At 48.7% G+C, this 17,088-nt stretch overlaps 1 protein-coding gene across 1 annotated transcript; it reads right to left on the bottom strand.

Annotated features, from left to right (window-relative positions):
- Nucleotides 1-1,845: 1,845 nt before the first annotated feature.
- Nucleotides 1,846-13,673, bottom strand: CCNL1 (cyclin L1). Its single transcript, XM_054282928.1, has 11 exons — nt 13,416-13,673; nt 13,141-13,215; nt 12,871-12,980; nt 6,850-6,970; nt 6,367-6,431; nt 4,982-5,081; nt 4,750-4,854; nt 4,359-4,500; nt 3,205-3,316; nt 2,995-3,093; nt 1,846-2,204 (listed from the first exon to the last, which is right to left on the bottom strand). Exons 1-11 carry the CDS (start codon nt 13,671-13,673, stop codon nt 1,853-1,855), a joined length of 1,539 nt encoding a protein of 512 aa, XP_054138903.1. The 3' UTR covers nt 1,846-1,852.
- Nucleotides 13,674-17,088: the final 3,415 nt, after the last annotated feature.

Below are 17,088 nucleotides of genomic sequence, written 5' to 3'. Positions count from 1 at the left end.
GGGGGGATCCCGGGAGTGAGGGGGATCCCGGGAGTGAGGGGGGATCCCGGGAGTGAGGGGGATCCCGGGAGTGAGGGGGGATCCCGGGAGTGAGGGGGGACACCGGGAATGAAGGGGGACACCGGGAGTGAGTGGGTCAAAAAAACTTGTCATAGCTACTGAGATAAGAGCAGAGCGTAACTCAGGTGACTCTGGAGATCAGCACAGGTGCTTGAAGTCCATCAGCCCTGCCAAATGATTCATTTCTGACTCAGCTCCATGAAAATTTCAAAATTCAGGGATACTTCACTTCCAAGTCTTAGGAGAGACAGGAGCTGCGGTGCAGGGACATTTCAGCTGCTGTGGGCATTCAGGGGTCCCTCAGGTCCCACAGCCCCTGGGCTCAGGGAAGGGAAGCTCTGAAGCACAGAGGGTGCTCAGTGCTCACACAAACCAGGGCTGAGCCCTCCACGGGTCACTCGAGCAAAAACCCCAAACCCCAGGCAGGCAGAGGTGCTGCTCCTCCAAACCCAGGGTTTCTCTCTGCCCTGGGCTATCTGAGCAGTTCCTTTTTCAGGGGAAAAAAGCTCCTTCAATTCCCATAGCAACCACCACATTTTCCTGAACACCACACACACAAACACAGTTGTTAGACTGAAAAACAGTGGTAACCAAGAAACAGACATTTTCTTTTCCTCCTCAAAAATACTCACTTTCTGCCTTTCCAGGCAGCTGCAGAGGGGGCCCAGCAGGACAGGGCAGGGATGAACCAAGCACGGAGCTCCTGCTCAGGTGTCCTCTCCTTTCTGAGGGCTGTGGACCACCTGCCCAGCAGAACCCAGCAGTGCCCCTGTGACAGGGACCACCAGCAGCACTGGGCTCTGCAGAGGAACATTCCAGCCTCAGCCACAGCTGGAATGGGAGAGGCACTTGGGGAGAGCTCAGGAGAGCAGGACAGCAAACACCTCTCACCTGCAGGCTCCAGGTTTGGTACTACCTGAGCAGCAGCTGAAGAATCAGATCCGACTCCTCCTCTCCCCCTGCAGCTCTCCTGTCCCACAGCAGGCATGGCTCCAGGCAGGTCCCAGCAGCTCCTGCTCTTAGACAGGGGACAGCAGCAGCCCAGCCCTGCCTCACTTCAGACAAGTCCATGACCATTTATTCCAACTGCTGCGTGGCTCCCCAGCTGCAGCCCCAGGAGGATACAAACATCCAAAGCTCTCCCAGTTTTCTCCTCCCAACAGCAGCACACCCACACCCCTGAGTCCCACTCAGGCACAGAGGTCACAGTGGTGGTGTGTAAGAAAACCAAGTTTAGTTTCCACACATTTGGCATCCAACAGGCAGTAAAAAAAAAAAAAGCTTTATATTTTATTTTTTGTAAAAATCTTTGAACACATGCAGACTAAAACCAGTGTAAGAAAGTCTCCACCATGTTTAAACAAATAACTATACTTAAATATAAGCGTCTGCAATTGACTGGTATAAAAATAATGTACGTTTTGCTCTTTTACAGAAATCCTTTCTCCAGTTCTCAGCTCAATAAACAATACACAACTCTAATACATACAGTGAACCTGATCGTTTGCCACCTCTGGGATACTGCTAAGGTATTATGTGCAAAAGTTGGTAACAGTTTCTTTCCCACGAGAAAAAAAAATCTTCTACACCTTTTAGGAAACCAGGTGGGGTTGAAGCTGCTGCAGCCCCGGCGGTGCCCTGCAGTCCGTGGGCTTGGCGCTGGAGCTGGCCCAGCCCCGCGGTCCCAGGCTCAGCGGCGGTGCCGGTGCTGGCCCGGCCCTGCAGTCCCAGGACTTGGTGCCAGTGCTGGCCCAGCCCCGCGGTGCCAGGGCCCAGCCCCGCGGTGCCAGGCTCAGCGGCGGTGCCGGCCGTGGCCCGAGCGGCCGCTGCTGTGGTGCTTGCCGCCCTTGTGGGAGCGCTCGAAGGAGCGCGAGCGCTCGCGCCGCTCCCGGTGGTGGCCGCGCTCGTGCCGGTGCTTCTTGGCCGCCTCCGAGTGCTCCCGGGACTTGCTCTGCGAGCGGGAGCGGGACTTTTTCCGCTTGTGGCCGTGCCTGCTGCTGCCCTTGAGCTCCTCGCGGCCGTGCTTGGCCTTGGCGTGGGGCGAGCCGTGGTTGTGGTGCCGCCGGGGGCTCCCGCTGTGGCTGCGCGAGCGGCTGCGCGAGCGGGAGCTGTAGGTGCCCGACAGGCTCCTCCTGTTGTTGTAGCTGCAGGAGAGGCAACAGTTACAGCTTACAGCGTGTCCCCACAGCGGGAAAGCACACAGGCATCAGCGCTTACAGCTCCCAAGGTACTGGCAAGGAATTGGCCTTTGTCCCTCAGCGGTAAGTGAGGGAGGACAGGGAATGTCTCAGAACCTGCCCCATGGAAGGCTGGGGTCAGTCATATGGGATTTAAAGTCCTTCCAACCCCAACCACTCTTGTGAGTCTTTTAGTTGAGCTCATTTGAAAATAAACAGCTCACACTAAAACCAGAGTGCAGCATCTTTTGTTCACCTTGTCTCAAGGGTCTTCTGTCAACACCAGATCACTGACTGGGAGTTGTTTTTTTCCTTCAGTGACTACACTGAGATCTAAGTTGGCCGCCTCCAATGTGAGCCTGCAGGTTCTTAGGAAATCCCTATTTAAAGCCAGCAGCTCTCACTGCATCCCTCTCTTCCTGTACCACGAGAGGGGCAGAGCCCTGAAGAGCCAGGCACTGCACCAGGGAGCACTGACATAAGGAGGCTGCACACCTGGGGCACTTCTGTCCCCTTCCAAGGGCACTGTGCTCCCAGAGACTGCTCTCACTTGTAGAGGGATCCTCGTGAAGACTAACAAGGGAAGACTAGCAGCAGCCCAGCACCGACTCCCCAGGGACACTGCAGTTAGGACAGGCTAATTTTACAGCCTGAACTCTCAAGCGCAGCCCCACAGCCTGCCCTCCCTTTTGCTGGCCGGCACTCAGGAGCGCCCCTGAAGGCAGCAGCCCCCCCAGCCCAGCCCAGCCCCACTCACTGCCTGCGGGGGCTGTGGGAGCGCGAGCGGGACTTGGTCCGGGAGCGGGAGCGGCTGGCGCTGCGGCTGCTGCGGCTCCTCTTGCTCTCCTTCCTCAGCCTGCAGGGCACAAACCAAACTGCTCAGCACTCACACGCCACAGGGCTCGGCAGCAGCTCCCTGCACTGCATTTCTACTCAAGCCTTCTCTCAGCAGGAGAGTTTTACCTACCCGTTGTAAGGGCTCTTGGAGGTTTGCTGCCTCTCTTCTGGCTCTTTCTTAACGGTTTTGGTATTCACAGACACTGGAGATTTCTCCTCAGCTTTTACTTCTCTGGGGGAAGCTAGGAATTAAATTTCAATTCAGAATCTGTTCTTTATTCATCCTTTGTCATAAACACACTATACATTGCTCAGGCACCTTCACCAGGACTAAGTGTAGATACCAACTCTACATTTATTATTTCATCCCATCTCTCCACTTGTATTCACTCCTGGAATGGGATATTTGTGAGGAAATCCTCTGCACATGAAGGAGGAACAGCACTGGCACCTTCAGGGCACACAGCCATGCTCACCTGGGGCCAACAGAACTTCTTACGTCGGCATTTATTTCCAATGCTGTAGAAGGGATTAAGCCTACCCAGCAAAATTAGATTTCATCTTTACAAATAATGGCACAAATATAAATGAGTAACAAATAAAATTATCCAGTTAATATGTCAGTCTGTCTCTACAGACAGTTGGGTACAGACCAGAGATGGATTCACCCTTCATGGAAAGGCTGTTAAGCCCACCAGAGCTCCTGCTTTTAAACTGTTCCACCCTCAGCTCCCTCCTTGCAGAAAACACTTCTCTTGTTCCGTCAGAAATTCACACTGCCCAGCCCAGAGACCTCTGAAAACTCAGGACTCTTCAGGAGAAACCCTGAGAGCTCAGACAGACTGGCCAGTTCAGCATACATGTTCCATTTAATTCCCTCTGATGCCAAGGCAGTGCTGAGCCTCTCCCTCCTCCATTTCCTGCCCACCAGCTGTCTGCCCTCACTGCACCAAACAGCTGCCAAGCACATTAAAAGCAATCAGGGGAAGGAATTTTCACAGATACCTGCTGCAAAAGGGGCCATGAAGGCTATTGCAGCATCCCCAGATTAAATGCAAAAAGCCTCTCTTCACATCACAGAACACACAGCAACTCCTGCTTCATTATTCTCTTAAGGGTGCACATTATTAATGTTAACACTCTCACATCTGAGGAAATGTGGACTAAAGCATCTCTTTTCTTTCTATCTGGTTTCAAGGTTTTGAGACTGGTTTTAAAATATATGTTAAAAAAAAAAAAACCAAACAAACAAAAAAAGGTTTTCTGTTCAGAAAACAGACTTACATGGTTTGGATGCAGGAGAAAAGCCACCCAGTGTTGAGAGTGCTGGAGTTCCATCTGGATTTAAACCTTTTGCTTTCAGTTTTGCTTCCTGTAGTGCCATTTTCCTCTTTTCTACTTCTTTATCCAGAAATTCATAATTGGGCTGTGGAGTTAACAACCAGATAAGAAGCTGAACTAATGTAATTCCTATTTCATCTCATTTCTGAAAAATACGGAGTTGGCATTTAATGATCTGTCCAGTAATGTAACTTCCACAATTTGTTCTTTTCTTACTGGAGCCCTTCCCATTAGCACATCTGTGTTAGGCATTCCCAAACTTTTCCGGACAACCACAACTCAAGCTGAAGCTGCACTGAGCATCAAGCAGCAAACCCCAACATGTCAAACTCACCTTCTTTCTGGTATAAAGCTTCAGAGTTGTTAAGCAGATCTCTTGAATCTCCTCTTCCGTGGTGCCAAAGAGCAGGAACCAGTGGGGACGGGTAGGCAGCGGGATCTGCAAATCAAACAAGGAGAAGCTTAGTGGAGATTTCAGGTCAGGTTTTGCTGGAATATTTCCATGAATTTCCTTGTAAGCAGAGCAGCAGCAGGGGAAGGCAGAGCTCAGAGCAGGCAGGGCTCACCTGCAGGGCTCTAGCAGCCAGGTAAATGCACGCACACGCGATGGTCTCCGGCTGGAAGCGAACAAACACGTTCGTCCGGAGGCTGTCGTTCATGTAATTCCTGAAAAAACAAAGCAGCACGGGTTGGAACTCCATCTGCTTTTCTTTCAGAGGATAACAATACTGGAGACTCAATTGACTTTATTATTTTTTCTGTTGTTACATTGAACATGTGATTTCCTTCAGGTTGTGCTGGATGTTTACATGTGTCACTGTGACAGTCTGCAGCACCGCCACCGTTTTAAACCCCAAGGCAGTAATGTGTAGCAGGAAATCCAAGCAGTTTGGAATGGCCACTTCCTAGCTGAAGTTACCCTGGAAGTGTCCACTGAGTTACAATTCAACAAACACTTTGCATCTCTCCAGCTGATTGTCTTAAACACCAATGGGTTTGTATTTAAAGATCAATGTAGAACTCAAGAGCCATCAGGAGAGCAAGGTGCATTTTCAACCTACCATTATCCAGAGGCTATGTGCAACCTGCAGAGCTCATAAAACGCTGAGTACATTTAAATTTTGTGTGCTTTGAGCCACTTTAACTTCATCCAGGGACATGCATCCCGTTTGCTCTCAGAGTGTTGGAAAAGATGTGTGAGTTAGAACTGGGGCCCGACCTCCAGAGCTGCTGCTGTTGCACAGGGCTGGCACAGCCAGTAACACCCACCCAGAGATGGGGTGAGCAGCAGAGCTCCATGGATTTCTCAATTCCCAACATGGGAGAGAGAACAGCAGTCAGTCAGTGAGGACTCTACACCCCCATGCCCAGCCGGGCTGCTAAGTGAACATGCTGCATGCACTGTCACCCTCTGCTTAATTCAAGTTTACATGTTAAACCAATGAAAGAAATGCTGGAAGAATTGTCCCCCACGTGTCCTTTAACATACAGCAGGTAGGCAACAAAGACATTGAGAAACAGTTGTAAGAGTTACTTCTAGAACCAAATATACAAATCCTGGCGCCAGGACAGAACTAGGAGGTGCTGCCCGATGGCTTTGGGTGACGGCAGTGAACTCGCTGAGGCTTGCACTGGCTTGGCTGGAGAGAAGGGCAGCCAAAGCAGCCATCCCCAGGTCATGGGCTGAGGTGCAGAGGGCAGAGCTCTATGACTTACCAGCAGGGACTACCCTTCAATCAAAGAGTAGAAAAAAGAACAAAGTTAAATTGAGTTCTCCATCGTTACGCTGGAATAAGGCCATGAAAATAGTAAGCAGAAACAAGCACCATGAGATTGTCCAAATGTGTTTGAGTGGTGACTTACATCTCATTGCTTTGCATAGGGATCAGCAGGCTTGTTATTTCTGCTACTATTTTCCTGGCTAGGAAAAGAATGGAAAATAGCAACTTACCAGGCTGTCTGTACCAGGGTTTGATTACGTTCACATTCTAGGACTTGTAAATACATAACAATGATCTGAGGAATAAGGAGGGGGAGAAAGAAAAAAGAGACTCAGTTTCAACACATAAAGCAGGAGTACATATATACATATGTCAAAATGCAATCAAACAGTATGCCCAAACAATGGGGACTCCTTCTCTCCAAGCACACACTCTAAGCTCTCATGTCAGCCCATCACATTCACACAATTCTTTATCTCACTCCTTTTCTGCTATTTTCAAACCAGCCACCTTTACCCTTTCCCAGGGAAGTGACTTTTTTCACAGTCAGTATGGCTGTTTGCCCAAGTACCCTGGCAAAAGCTTTAATAGCTATAAGGGAATAAAGAAAAGAATTCAGGTCATTCTGACACCTGTGTTTCTTGCTCCACAGCTCCCAGTGATGCCACCAAGGTAGAGTGAGAATTACAATTACATTATTATTGAGAACTCACCTTATGAGGATGCTTGACATGAACACAAAATCCCAACTCCTTCAGTACCCTCCTTTCTGCTTTGATTACTTGATTTTTGGTGTTTATGTAGTTCTGATCAAGTATCAGTGGGCTTGGAGTCCTATAGTTTGCAAGAAATAAAATCAAAACTGTTTTGCATATCCAAAAATAACGGCAACTCTGTTTTCCCTTCCAACCAACTAATGGCAACAGAAACCGGTTTTCAACTCCTGCAAGCAAGTTTAAGCATTAATCTTGTGCTGTCCAAGTTTAGATAAACTAGTTTAGTTGCTGCTTTTGGCTAGCTACAGATTAGATGGCTGAGATAAAAAAAATAACCTTCTGCTCCTGTGTATGCAAACTGCACTGCTCCAGCTGCTGAAGGAGTTGGCTTGATGGGGGCACTCCCAAGAACTTTTCCTCTCCGCGCCAGAGGTGGCAGAAGGAGTCCTGTGCCAGGCAGGGTTTCAAAGCAGAATAAGCCACACCAGGGCTCTCACTGGCACTAAAGTAGCAACTCGTGCTCTAGAAACTGCAGCTTCCTATGCACTGAAGAGCAGCTGATTGACCCTTCAGAAGCCAGCCCTGCCCTGTGATGTGTGAAAAGCTGAGTGAAGCACAGGATTAACCTGGGACACGGATCTGCCTGGGACTCTGGGTACCAGGGATGATCCTGCTCCTGTCTGCATGTGCAAAACAACAGCTCACTTCAGAGACATATCTCAAACTCCAGCACTGTCAATCCTAATTCCTCCCAAATCCAAACCCTGAACTGTCCAGAGCATGTTTAATCACAAAAACCTTCTGTACTTGATGCACAAGTGTCACACTCCATTGCATATTTGCTTTGTCCGTGCTTAGACTTGACCTTTCAACATTCCACACGGGATATTTTAATCCACTTCCTCCTGAAGACAGATCAGCTTTTTCCCTGTAATATGCCTCACACATTCCATGTGCTTTCCAAAGCAGAATAATGTTTTTGCAGCTCATTATGCTCTAATAAACCACGGTCTGTGTACACGATACACCCCAAGCACTGGTCATAAATTTATTTTACATTACCTTCAAAAGAAAAAAAAAGTAATGCAAAGTGGATTCAAAACACAGCTTTTGTTGTATTAGACAAAATATTTCACTGCCAACTTACAAACTATATGAGTGGATCTTGGATCTCACTTCTCTTCCCTGACAGGTCACAGAACAGAAAAAAAGACTCAAAAAACCAAGGTTCCCACCCCAGGAAGGGTTAATTAATGACAAGGGTGGAATAATCCAGTTTATGCCATGACCTCTGCAGTCACCTGGACAGGCCCCAAAACCTTCTCTAATTGAAAGCATCTTGTACCACCATGCACCTGAAGCATGAGCTGTCCCTGCTCTTCCCAAGGGGCTGACATGCAGCTGCCAGCTCTGCAATGAACAACTGCCCTTCCTGGTGCCAGGCTGGACCTGCAAGTCAAGTACTCTCATTATTTAAAGGTTTTCCAGGTTACAGTGGAGTAACTTCTCCAGTTAAGTGTTACTCTCACTCATCAGGGCAAGTTTACAAAGTTTTTCATTTCAGCTCCTCTAAATAAACCCAAAATCGGGAGATGTTTTCTTTTGTTTATGGCTGTCCTTTTCTCCCCATAAATTAACTGAAAATGAAAAGTTTTTCAAGCTCTTTAGGAAGTAGTTATACTTCAGTGAGGAGCTGCTTTTGTCCAACACTTCAGCACTACAGAGACAGGCTGAACAGTGCTCTGGAGTGGGACAGTGGAACAACCAAGCTGAGCTCTTCCCATCAGTGAAGCTGATTCACTTCCAACTCATTCCCACCAATTTTACTGGTGTTGATAACCTTTCCTTCAGTACTGCTCTCCACAATTTCATCTCCAGATCACTGGCATTAACAGGATCTGCAGAGCAGCACGAACAGGAGGAGTTCAGGCTGCTTGTCAGCAGAAAGCTCCATCACAGGTGGGAGATCTTGGGTTACACACTTAGGACAGCCATGACTTGCAATCTGTTAACAGTGTCCAGTGGGACTGCTCAGATCATCCAGCCCACCTTGCACATGTCCCTGCACTCCCTGGGAGCTCTGGCAGGAAGTTAAGGTGGCTCCAAGTGCAGCAGGACAGATGGGAGCCTGTACTGCATTTAAAGTTTCCACTGTCCTTGCACAGGGCCATGGGATCAGCACCAAGAGGTCACACTTGGCCCAGGCTCCACAACACAGGGACAGGAAACCCAGCATGCCAAGTGTGCTTTGCTTTACTCTGCTGTCCCACACTCCTTTGGTGACCAGTCCTACAGCCCTAAGGAAGCCATGAAAACTATCAGTTTACCCAGACGGGGCTTCCAGACAAATACAGCCTTTTATCCACTCATGGAAAAAAAGAAAAATCTACAGGAGATTTAAGTGTTTTGCTGCACCTTATAACTTGCACAGGTAAGGTTCTCCACTGCATTGATTTGCCAATTTAATACTTTTGCCATGAACTCTGCAATGTTGGTAAACAATTATTTTCAAGTGAGAAACTTCAGAAATTCCCCTTTGAGAAACTTCTTTGTTTTCTACTACAAAAAAAGAGGAACTTTGCCAGTGCATTTGCTGCACTTAATTCTCAGTCCAAGAACTATCTTTGGACCAAGTACCAAACCAGAAAAAAGGAATTTATAAGCTTATATATGAAATATAAGCTTCATACTCTGTATAGCCAAGGAGTGTTGCAAGTTCCTACTGGGAATCTGTTCCTACAGACCAGCACTAGAGCTCCAGGCAAGACTTCATCTTTAAGAAGAGAGCACACAGTGGTCCCTCTGGGAAGTCAATCCAACACTTAGATAAAAACTTGACTGCGATTTAGATTGTGTAACAACCCCGAAGATTAACACACACTGTAATGTGTTTGTAACAATAAATAAATTACAAATACCTTTTTAAAAAATAACTGACAAATGAGACCTAAGTTCTCCACAGAGCAGCAGCTTCATTAGGTGCAATATTGAACTTTGATGTCTTTGGCAAGACTAACACTGGGAGGAGCAGTGCCCTGCGTGGATTTTGTTCCTAACGAGCACAGCACTCGTGACAAGTGCAGCAGGGCACCAGCACCTCACTTCAGAGCAGAGATCTGTTATGCTGGTCAGTACAAGAACACCAGTTCTGTTTGTCTCCAGGATCACAACCACAAGCAGCACAGGTTTGCAGCAGTCTGAAGGCACTAGGGATGTGTGTCATTACTGCAGCCCCAGTGCAGGGCCCCTGAGTGAGGAACAGCTGACTGAGCACCTCAAAGCACCATCAGAGATTACAGCACCACACCAGTCACATTTCCAGTCTCAGGACCTTCTGCAGCTTTCAGGCACAGTTCAAAGAAATAAAATCAACTTCAAACTACATTCTACATTAAACAACAGTTGCACTTTGCTCAGAACAGAGAGGTTTTGGCACACAGTTATTTAAAAAGCAGTTTTTCCACAGTACGAGCTTTTCTCCATGCACACAAACATTTTTACATGCAGTTCTACATCACATATGCTCGTAAAGATCTCAAAGAAAATATGCTTGTCCAAAACACTTATTTAGCTTTTTCTTACTTCTCAGCATTAGAAATACCACCTCGGTTGACTACATGTCTCATAAAAAGAAAATTCCAATGCAATTCCCAGTTCTGCAAACAGGTACATAGAAGGGACTGCTTACATCAAAATTGATAAAAATATACAAATTCAAGACTTCCATACCCTTGTTTTACTGTGAATTCAAGCTGCAATTATACAGAGCCAGAAAGTGGAACTAAGAACCCAAAACTGGTTAAGAAAGAAAGCAAAGCCTACCCAAACTACCCCAAATTCGTGTGCAGGTTAAGAGCTTCAGTTAACAGAAATGCTAGACTAAAAAAGAAAGTACAGCAGCCTGTTTCAGTTCTGGGTTGTGTGTGAGAGACTAACTACAGCCTAAGTGTTAGCTTCAGTAAAAAATAATAAAAAAAAAAGTCAAGCTAGTATTCTAAAAACCTGGACAGCAAAGAAAAAAGCTTATAACAAGATACAGGAGTTCTTCCAAATGGTTCACCAGCGGCCAACCTGTTAGTCCCCCGATTCCAGTGACCTATGCTCAGAGCACTGGCTTCTCCTTGGGGATTTTCGATACTTCACTCACTGTTGCCATGACGACAGCTTCATCTTTATGTACCACTCCACATCACCCAGGCTTTGGTAAATGTAGCTGGTCGCTGTATAGTCGGTTGCAAGGGAAAAAAGAGTTGAAGTTAATAACGTGTACAGGTGATGGAACTGTCAGCTTGTAAAAAGTACAGAAAAACGTTTACATCCTGCTTGCTACAAAAAAAAAAAAAGGGTTGTGCAAGTCTGAATGTCAGACTGCAGCATTTTTAAGGTTAATTTCATGCAGATTCACTCAGAATCGCAGAGCAACAATACCCATTTCTCCCGAAAATAATGGGTAGCAGTGCACGATTTCTCTGGACATGATGCACTTTAGGCACCACGTAACATGCACAAGTTGGGATTTGCAACAGGCTAGCTGGAAAGATTTAAATTCACAGGTTAAGTTCAGTTTCTCTGATCCTTCACACAGCGCAAAGAAACAACTAATTTGTATTCTCGTTGCAAAGAAAAGCAAGGCATATGATTAATTAACCTTCACTGCCTGGACAGAGGCCAGAACGTTACTAATCACTGAGCCTGCTCCAGCAATTCCAATAACCAGCCTCCCTTAATAGCCGTGGAACACAATCCCACTGAATCCACACCTGGCTTAACTTCACACAGCTCTCTCAGGGCCATCGGGGAGAACAGCCTTAAAGGCCAGCCAGAACAAAGCCAAACTCCAAAGTGTAACACCAACTCTTCCTTTTTGGATCTGGAACTAACTAGGACAACACCATCAGGAGGCAGCAAAAGCCAAAGCTCCGGCTTCAACAGAAGCATAACCAGGATAAAGACACCAACAAACAGCTGGCTTCCCTTCCCTAAGGGATTTCTACTCTGCTTCTCAGAAAAGCTTGCACAACACGAGTTTAAATTCCTGCCGTCACCTGGTGACACAGAGCAGGGAAATGAAGTGTGAATTTAACACTGTAGCTGAAAGCAAAATCCTTTTGTAACTATAGAGTACCTGAAACTTTAAGCAATCAGGCACCAGAAACAAAGCCGAAGTCTCCGAACCCAGACTGTGAAACTGCGGCCCTACAGAATGAAAGAGACTTCGTGTTCAACAGCAACCTAGAGAACTCTTTCCCTTCAACGCATCGGTTCCATGCTTTACACATAAAAACCGCTGCTTTAAACACAAAGAGCAGCACTAAAACTCTGAAATGGGACGGCTCTACCCCACCTGCACAGGGCCAGGTGAGCCCCACTCCATCTGCACAAGCATACCAGAACAACGCCGCTCTCACCTTCTGCACTTAAAAATGCCTTCAGCCTCCCAAACTCAATTACAGGCTCCCCATCAAAACAGCTGCAAACACTGCAGGCCAAACCAGGCCTTTTCTCAGGTACTTTCTAAAATAGCTTTTTTTAAAAGGCATTGGCACCACTGAAAGTTGAGCTCCTTCTTAAGAGGTACTTTCTTAACATCACAACCACACTTGGACAGCAACAGATTAACTAGAAAAAATGCCATCAGGACTCCTAAGTATGGCTAAAAATCTGGAGAACACACAGCAACTCACTAACTGGCTACGCACACCTAAGACTATCTTACAGTAACTATGATACGCCAAAAAAAGCAACAAACAGACCTGGAACCACAACCATGGTCCTAAAACTAGAACCAATACTTGCCAATTGTAACTCGTAGCTACATCAACAACGACAAACGGGTCTACCAAGTGAACAAAAGCAGAAGCAGCCGAGATTGCACTGTACTGCCTACACAGCAGCCAACGGGCACTCCCTTCTCAATTTTAGGTCGTTGAACTTAGCCTGGAAAAATACTGTGAATTGAGAACTGCAGCGAACATTAGTGGTAACAGGTGCTTATGCTCATAACGAAGCTGATCTTACCTTTTTGCTCTTAACTGCCGCAAGTGATGGAACACGTTGATCACGTCCCTTATCCGACGAGGCGCTTCTTCGATTTTGGACGCGAGATTGATGCAGGCCATAGCAACAATCTGAAAAGAAGCCCCGTTTCCGTTAAGCAAACAATTTCCAACCCAGATAAAGTGAGAATTACGTAACTTATAAGCAAATCCGCCAGGCTCGAAGCGAGCGGCCTGCGTAGCGCGTGGCCGCCCCAGCCGCCCTCTCCCGGTGCCCCCGGGCCGCGCTCACCTCGAAGCTGTGCTTGACGAAGGACTTGGAGTAGAAGAACCGATGGAACAGCACCTGCCCCGTCGCCATGGCCACCTGTGAGGGCAGAGCAGGAGAAGGGAGAAGGAGCCCAGTCAGTGCCCTGGCCCAGCCGCCGCCATTTTGTGTGAGGCGCCGCCGCCCCCCCGCGCCGCCTCACGCCCTTCCCGCCGCCACAATGGCGGCGCCCGCCCTTCCCTTCCTTTCCTTTCCTTTCCTTCCCTCCCGGCCCCCCTGGAAGCCCCGGCAGGGCTCACCTGCGGCAGCCGCAGCAGGATGCCGGCCGCCTGGATGAGCTCGCAGCCCAGGATGCGCAGGTCGGTCTCGCACTGCAGGTCCAGCCCGTCCTGCATGGAAGGGGTAGGCGAGAGGCGCTCCTCGGGGATCAGCGAGTGGTCGATGGTCAGCGACACCTCGGAGTAGAGCCGGTCGCCGATGAGGATGCCCGGAGCGGCGGGAGGAGGCGGCGGGGCGGGGGCGGCGGGCGCGGCGGGGCCTGGATGCGCGGCGGCCATGGCGGCGGAGCGGGCGCTGGGTCCGAGTCCGCTCCCGGCAGCGGCCGCGCGCCGACTGCGCGGCCCCGCGCGTGACGCACGCGCCAGCGCCGCGCGCGCAGGGGGCGGCGGGAAAAAAGAGTCCGCGGGACACGCCCCGGGTGCGGGAACCGGGAATGGGACCCGGGAACGGGACAGGCACTGCAAATAGGGCACCGGGACAGGAACGGGAGCTGGTCAAAGCCGTGCAGAATAACGGAGGGAGCGGCAATGGGGCTGGATAACCACAGAATCACCTCAGGAGTTGCGGCTGGAAAGGCTCTCCCAGGGTCAATCCAGTCCAACCCCTGCCATGGGCGGAGACGTGGTATAGAATACACATAAAGTATAGAAATAGCGCATAGGTGGTTAACCAGGGCTCGGGATCTGGATCCAAGCTCTGCCTTAGAGGTTTTGGCGCTCAGAATATGTCACATAGGGAAAAAGATCCGTAAATTTCAATAAAAATAAGGTGATTGTGGGTTAGTATTGGCAAACAGTGGGCTGCGCCTTGCCAGACTGGAAACGTCCAGTGGAAAGTTACCTCCAACTTCATTTATTTAGGAAAAACAAAATAAAAATTAACCAGCTCCAGCAGTTTTAGCCGTTGTAGGTAATAAATTCACAATAAACGAGAAAACATTCCCACATGGCGAGACGCGCGGAAGAGCACAGCGGCCGCGCACGCCTGGCCCACCGCTGCCCGCGGACACCGCGCTCCCGAACGCCGCCCTGGCGGCGCCAGCAGTATCTCAGCGCTGCCGGCAGGGCCCGCATGTCGCGACATCCCCCCCCCCCCCCGCTGTCGCGACCACGCGGGACGCGGTCACCGGGCCAGCCCCGGCGGTTGCGTCATTTCTGGGAAAGGCCGCAGCACAGCCCCGCGCCGCGCGCCCAGATCCCTCCGCGGCCTTGACCGCACGCGCGCGCCAACGGGGAAAGCCCGCCCCCCCGCGGCAGCCGCGGCCCCTGATTGGTTCGCTGGATTTGAGTGGCAGCTGCGCCTGAGAGGCCGTGCCCGCCATGTTGTGGGGGGGCAGGCGGCAGCCCCGCCTTGCCCGTGTCCGACAGACAGGTCCCTCGGGAGCAGTCGCAGAGTCCCAGAGGTTGGAAAAATCCTCCAGCATCGAGTCCAAGCTGTGACGGATCCCCACGTTGGCACCAGCCCAGAGCACTGAGTGCCACCTCCAGCCTTTTCTGGGACACCTCCAGGGATGGGCCCTCCAAACCTCCCTGGGCAGCCCCTGCCAAAGTTTAACCCTTTCCATGAAGAAATTCTTCCTGATATCCATCCTGAGCCTGCCTTGGCCCAGCCTGAGGCCATTCCATCTCTTCCTGTCCCTCTTCCCTGGGGTAAGATCCCAAATCCCCCCGGCTGTCCCCTCCTGACAGGAGCTGTGCAGAGCCACAAGGTCCCCCCGATCCCCCTTTTCTCCAGGCTGATTCCCATCCCAGCTCCCTCAGCCCCTCCTGGGGCTCCAAACCCTTCCCCATCTCCCCCAGGACCCAGGATCAGCCGTGAGGGGGAGGCCGAGGTGCTCGTGGTCTTCTCATCCTCCTCACAGGGTGTGGAGCAGCGCCTTGTTTTGCGTCATGGTTATAGTCATTAATAAACCTCCCCAGTTTTTCAAACACATCTTTTAGAAAGGTCTCCACAGTCTCTCTTCACCCTTCTTTTTCTGTTGTTATGTTTTGAGGCTTCAGAATCTGTAACGATCACCAAAATAGTAGTTTTTTAATGGAAATAAAGCATTTAATTGGGAGCTATTTTATGTGCAGGTTCATGGCTCAGCAGGGATCTTAGCTATTTGGAAAGGACATTATTTATTATTCACTTATTTGGAATAGTTCACCCTATTTTCCTGGCCCTTTGACAACCTCCCCTCTTATAGCCATGTGCTGTACAATCCCTGAGATTTTAAAAACAATTTTACACGGAATAAAAAAAATCTCACCACCCACCTGGAACAGACTTTGGAGCTGTGATAACAGAGCCAAAAAAAGTCCTATGAACCCAAATGCTGGTGCAAAACACCTCTGCAATGGCAAAAGCAATTTACAGCCCACAGAATGCACTGGAGGTTAAAGAAACAGTAATAAAAGGAGAGCTGGGAACATTGAGTGTGACCCTCGGGTTACCCTGGAGTGAAATCTTGGGTTAGGTGGTATTTGCAGAAGGCAAACTGCACTTTCCATTCCCTGCCGGGTGCCAGAGGGGCTGGAAAGGAGCAAAAACGAGTCATGGAGGCAGCAGGTGTCAGCACAGTGGAATTTGCCCTTTTTTTTTTTTTTTTCCATGTACACACCCATCATTTATTGCTTTTAACGCACTCCAGTTTTCCAGGTTACCCTTTGATATTTCAAAAAGCTGGAGAGATCTGTACTTGCTCTCCTTACGCAGCTCAACCCGCCTGACCGTTCCTACCGACCCTTGATGTTTTTATGTATTTTTGAACTCGATAAGGACGAGCAGTGCCTTGTCCCCTCGGCAGCAGCAGCAGTGCTTGGTTGCCAGGACACTGCTGGAAAATAGCATCAATCAATAATTGCTGCTTGAGTCATGATGAGGCATTAACGAGCCTGCTTCTCCTGGAGCCCTTTGGCCTGGAGCTCTGCAGGCCATGGAAACTCCTCTTCAAATCAGTTGTACACAAATGTAAACTGATTTTGCTCTTCCAGGTGTCTGATTGCAGTGAGAGATACCAAAGCTGAGCGATAAAAAAAGGGACAAAAGGAAACACCTCATGGAAAGCGAGTTTTGGATATCCCAAACTCTCTCTTCTGGTGGGCAGCGCCTAAATCCCCTCAGGATTTACACACTTGGCAGCTAATGTTTCCCAGAACAAAATACAAAACGTTTTTTAGAAAATTACTGAGAAAATTACACACAAATTACAGTGTGAAATTACCTTAACAGAAAAGAAAGGATTATTTTTGGAAAATAAGAATTTGTGATGACAGAAAATCTGATTTCCTTGAAGAATGACGGCTGTAAGAAAACAACGTGACAGGAATTTAGGCAGCAAAATATTTTGACATGAACTGATATCTAAAAGTTTCTGCTGTCATATCAAATAGACAAGACTAAGGCAATGCAGAATATGCTTAGATCAACTTATTGATCAATTAATTAAATTCTAATTTATCCAAAGTAAAATATCAGTTGAAAGGTCTTAGTTTCTTTTTTTTCCTCTATTGAGTAATTTAGGAGATTGACTTTAATTCTTCATGCTGAATATGATAAATTGACTGAGAATCTGGAATTCCCTTCCATCTCAGTCATAAAAATCTGCATTATCAGCTGGAACAGGACTTCTGATGGCAAGTACAGCCCCCGCATGTGTCAAGTACTGGGATTGCATTGATAGGAAAGTTTGGTGCCAAAAAAAACTTGGCA

This window comes from Melozone crissalis, unplaced genomic scaffold, assembly GCF_028551555.1.
Source record: "Melozone crissalis strain CALT ecotype California unplaced genomic scaffold, PUWL_Pcris_2 ptg000034l_1, whole genome shotgun sequence".
Lineage (NCBI taxonomy): Eukaryota > Metazoa > Chordata > Aves > Passeriformes > Passerellidae > Melozone > Melozone crissalis.
Note: the sequence above shows the minus strand (reverse complement) of the source record. Positions and strands in the feature narration are given on the sequence as shown.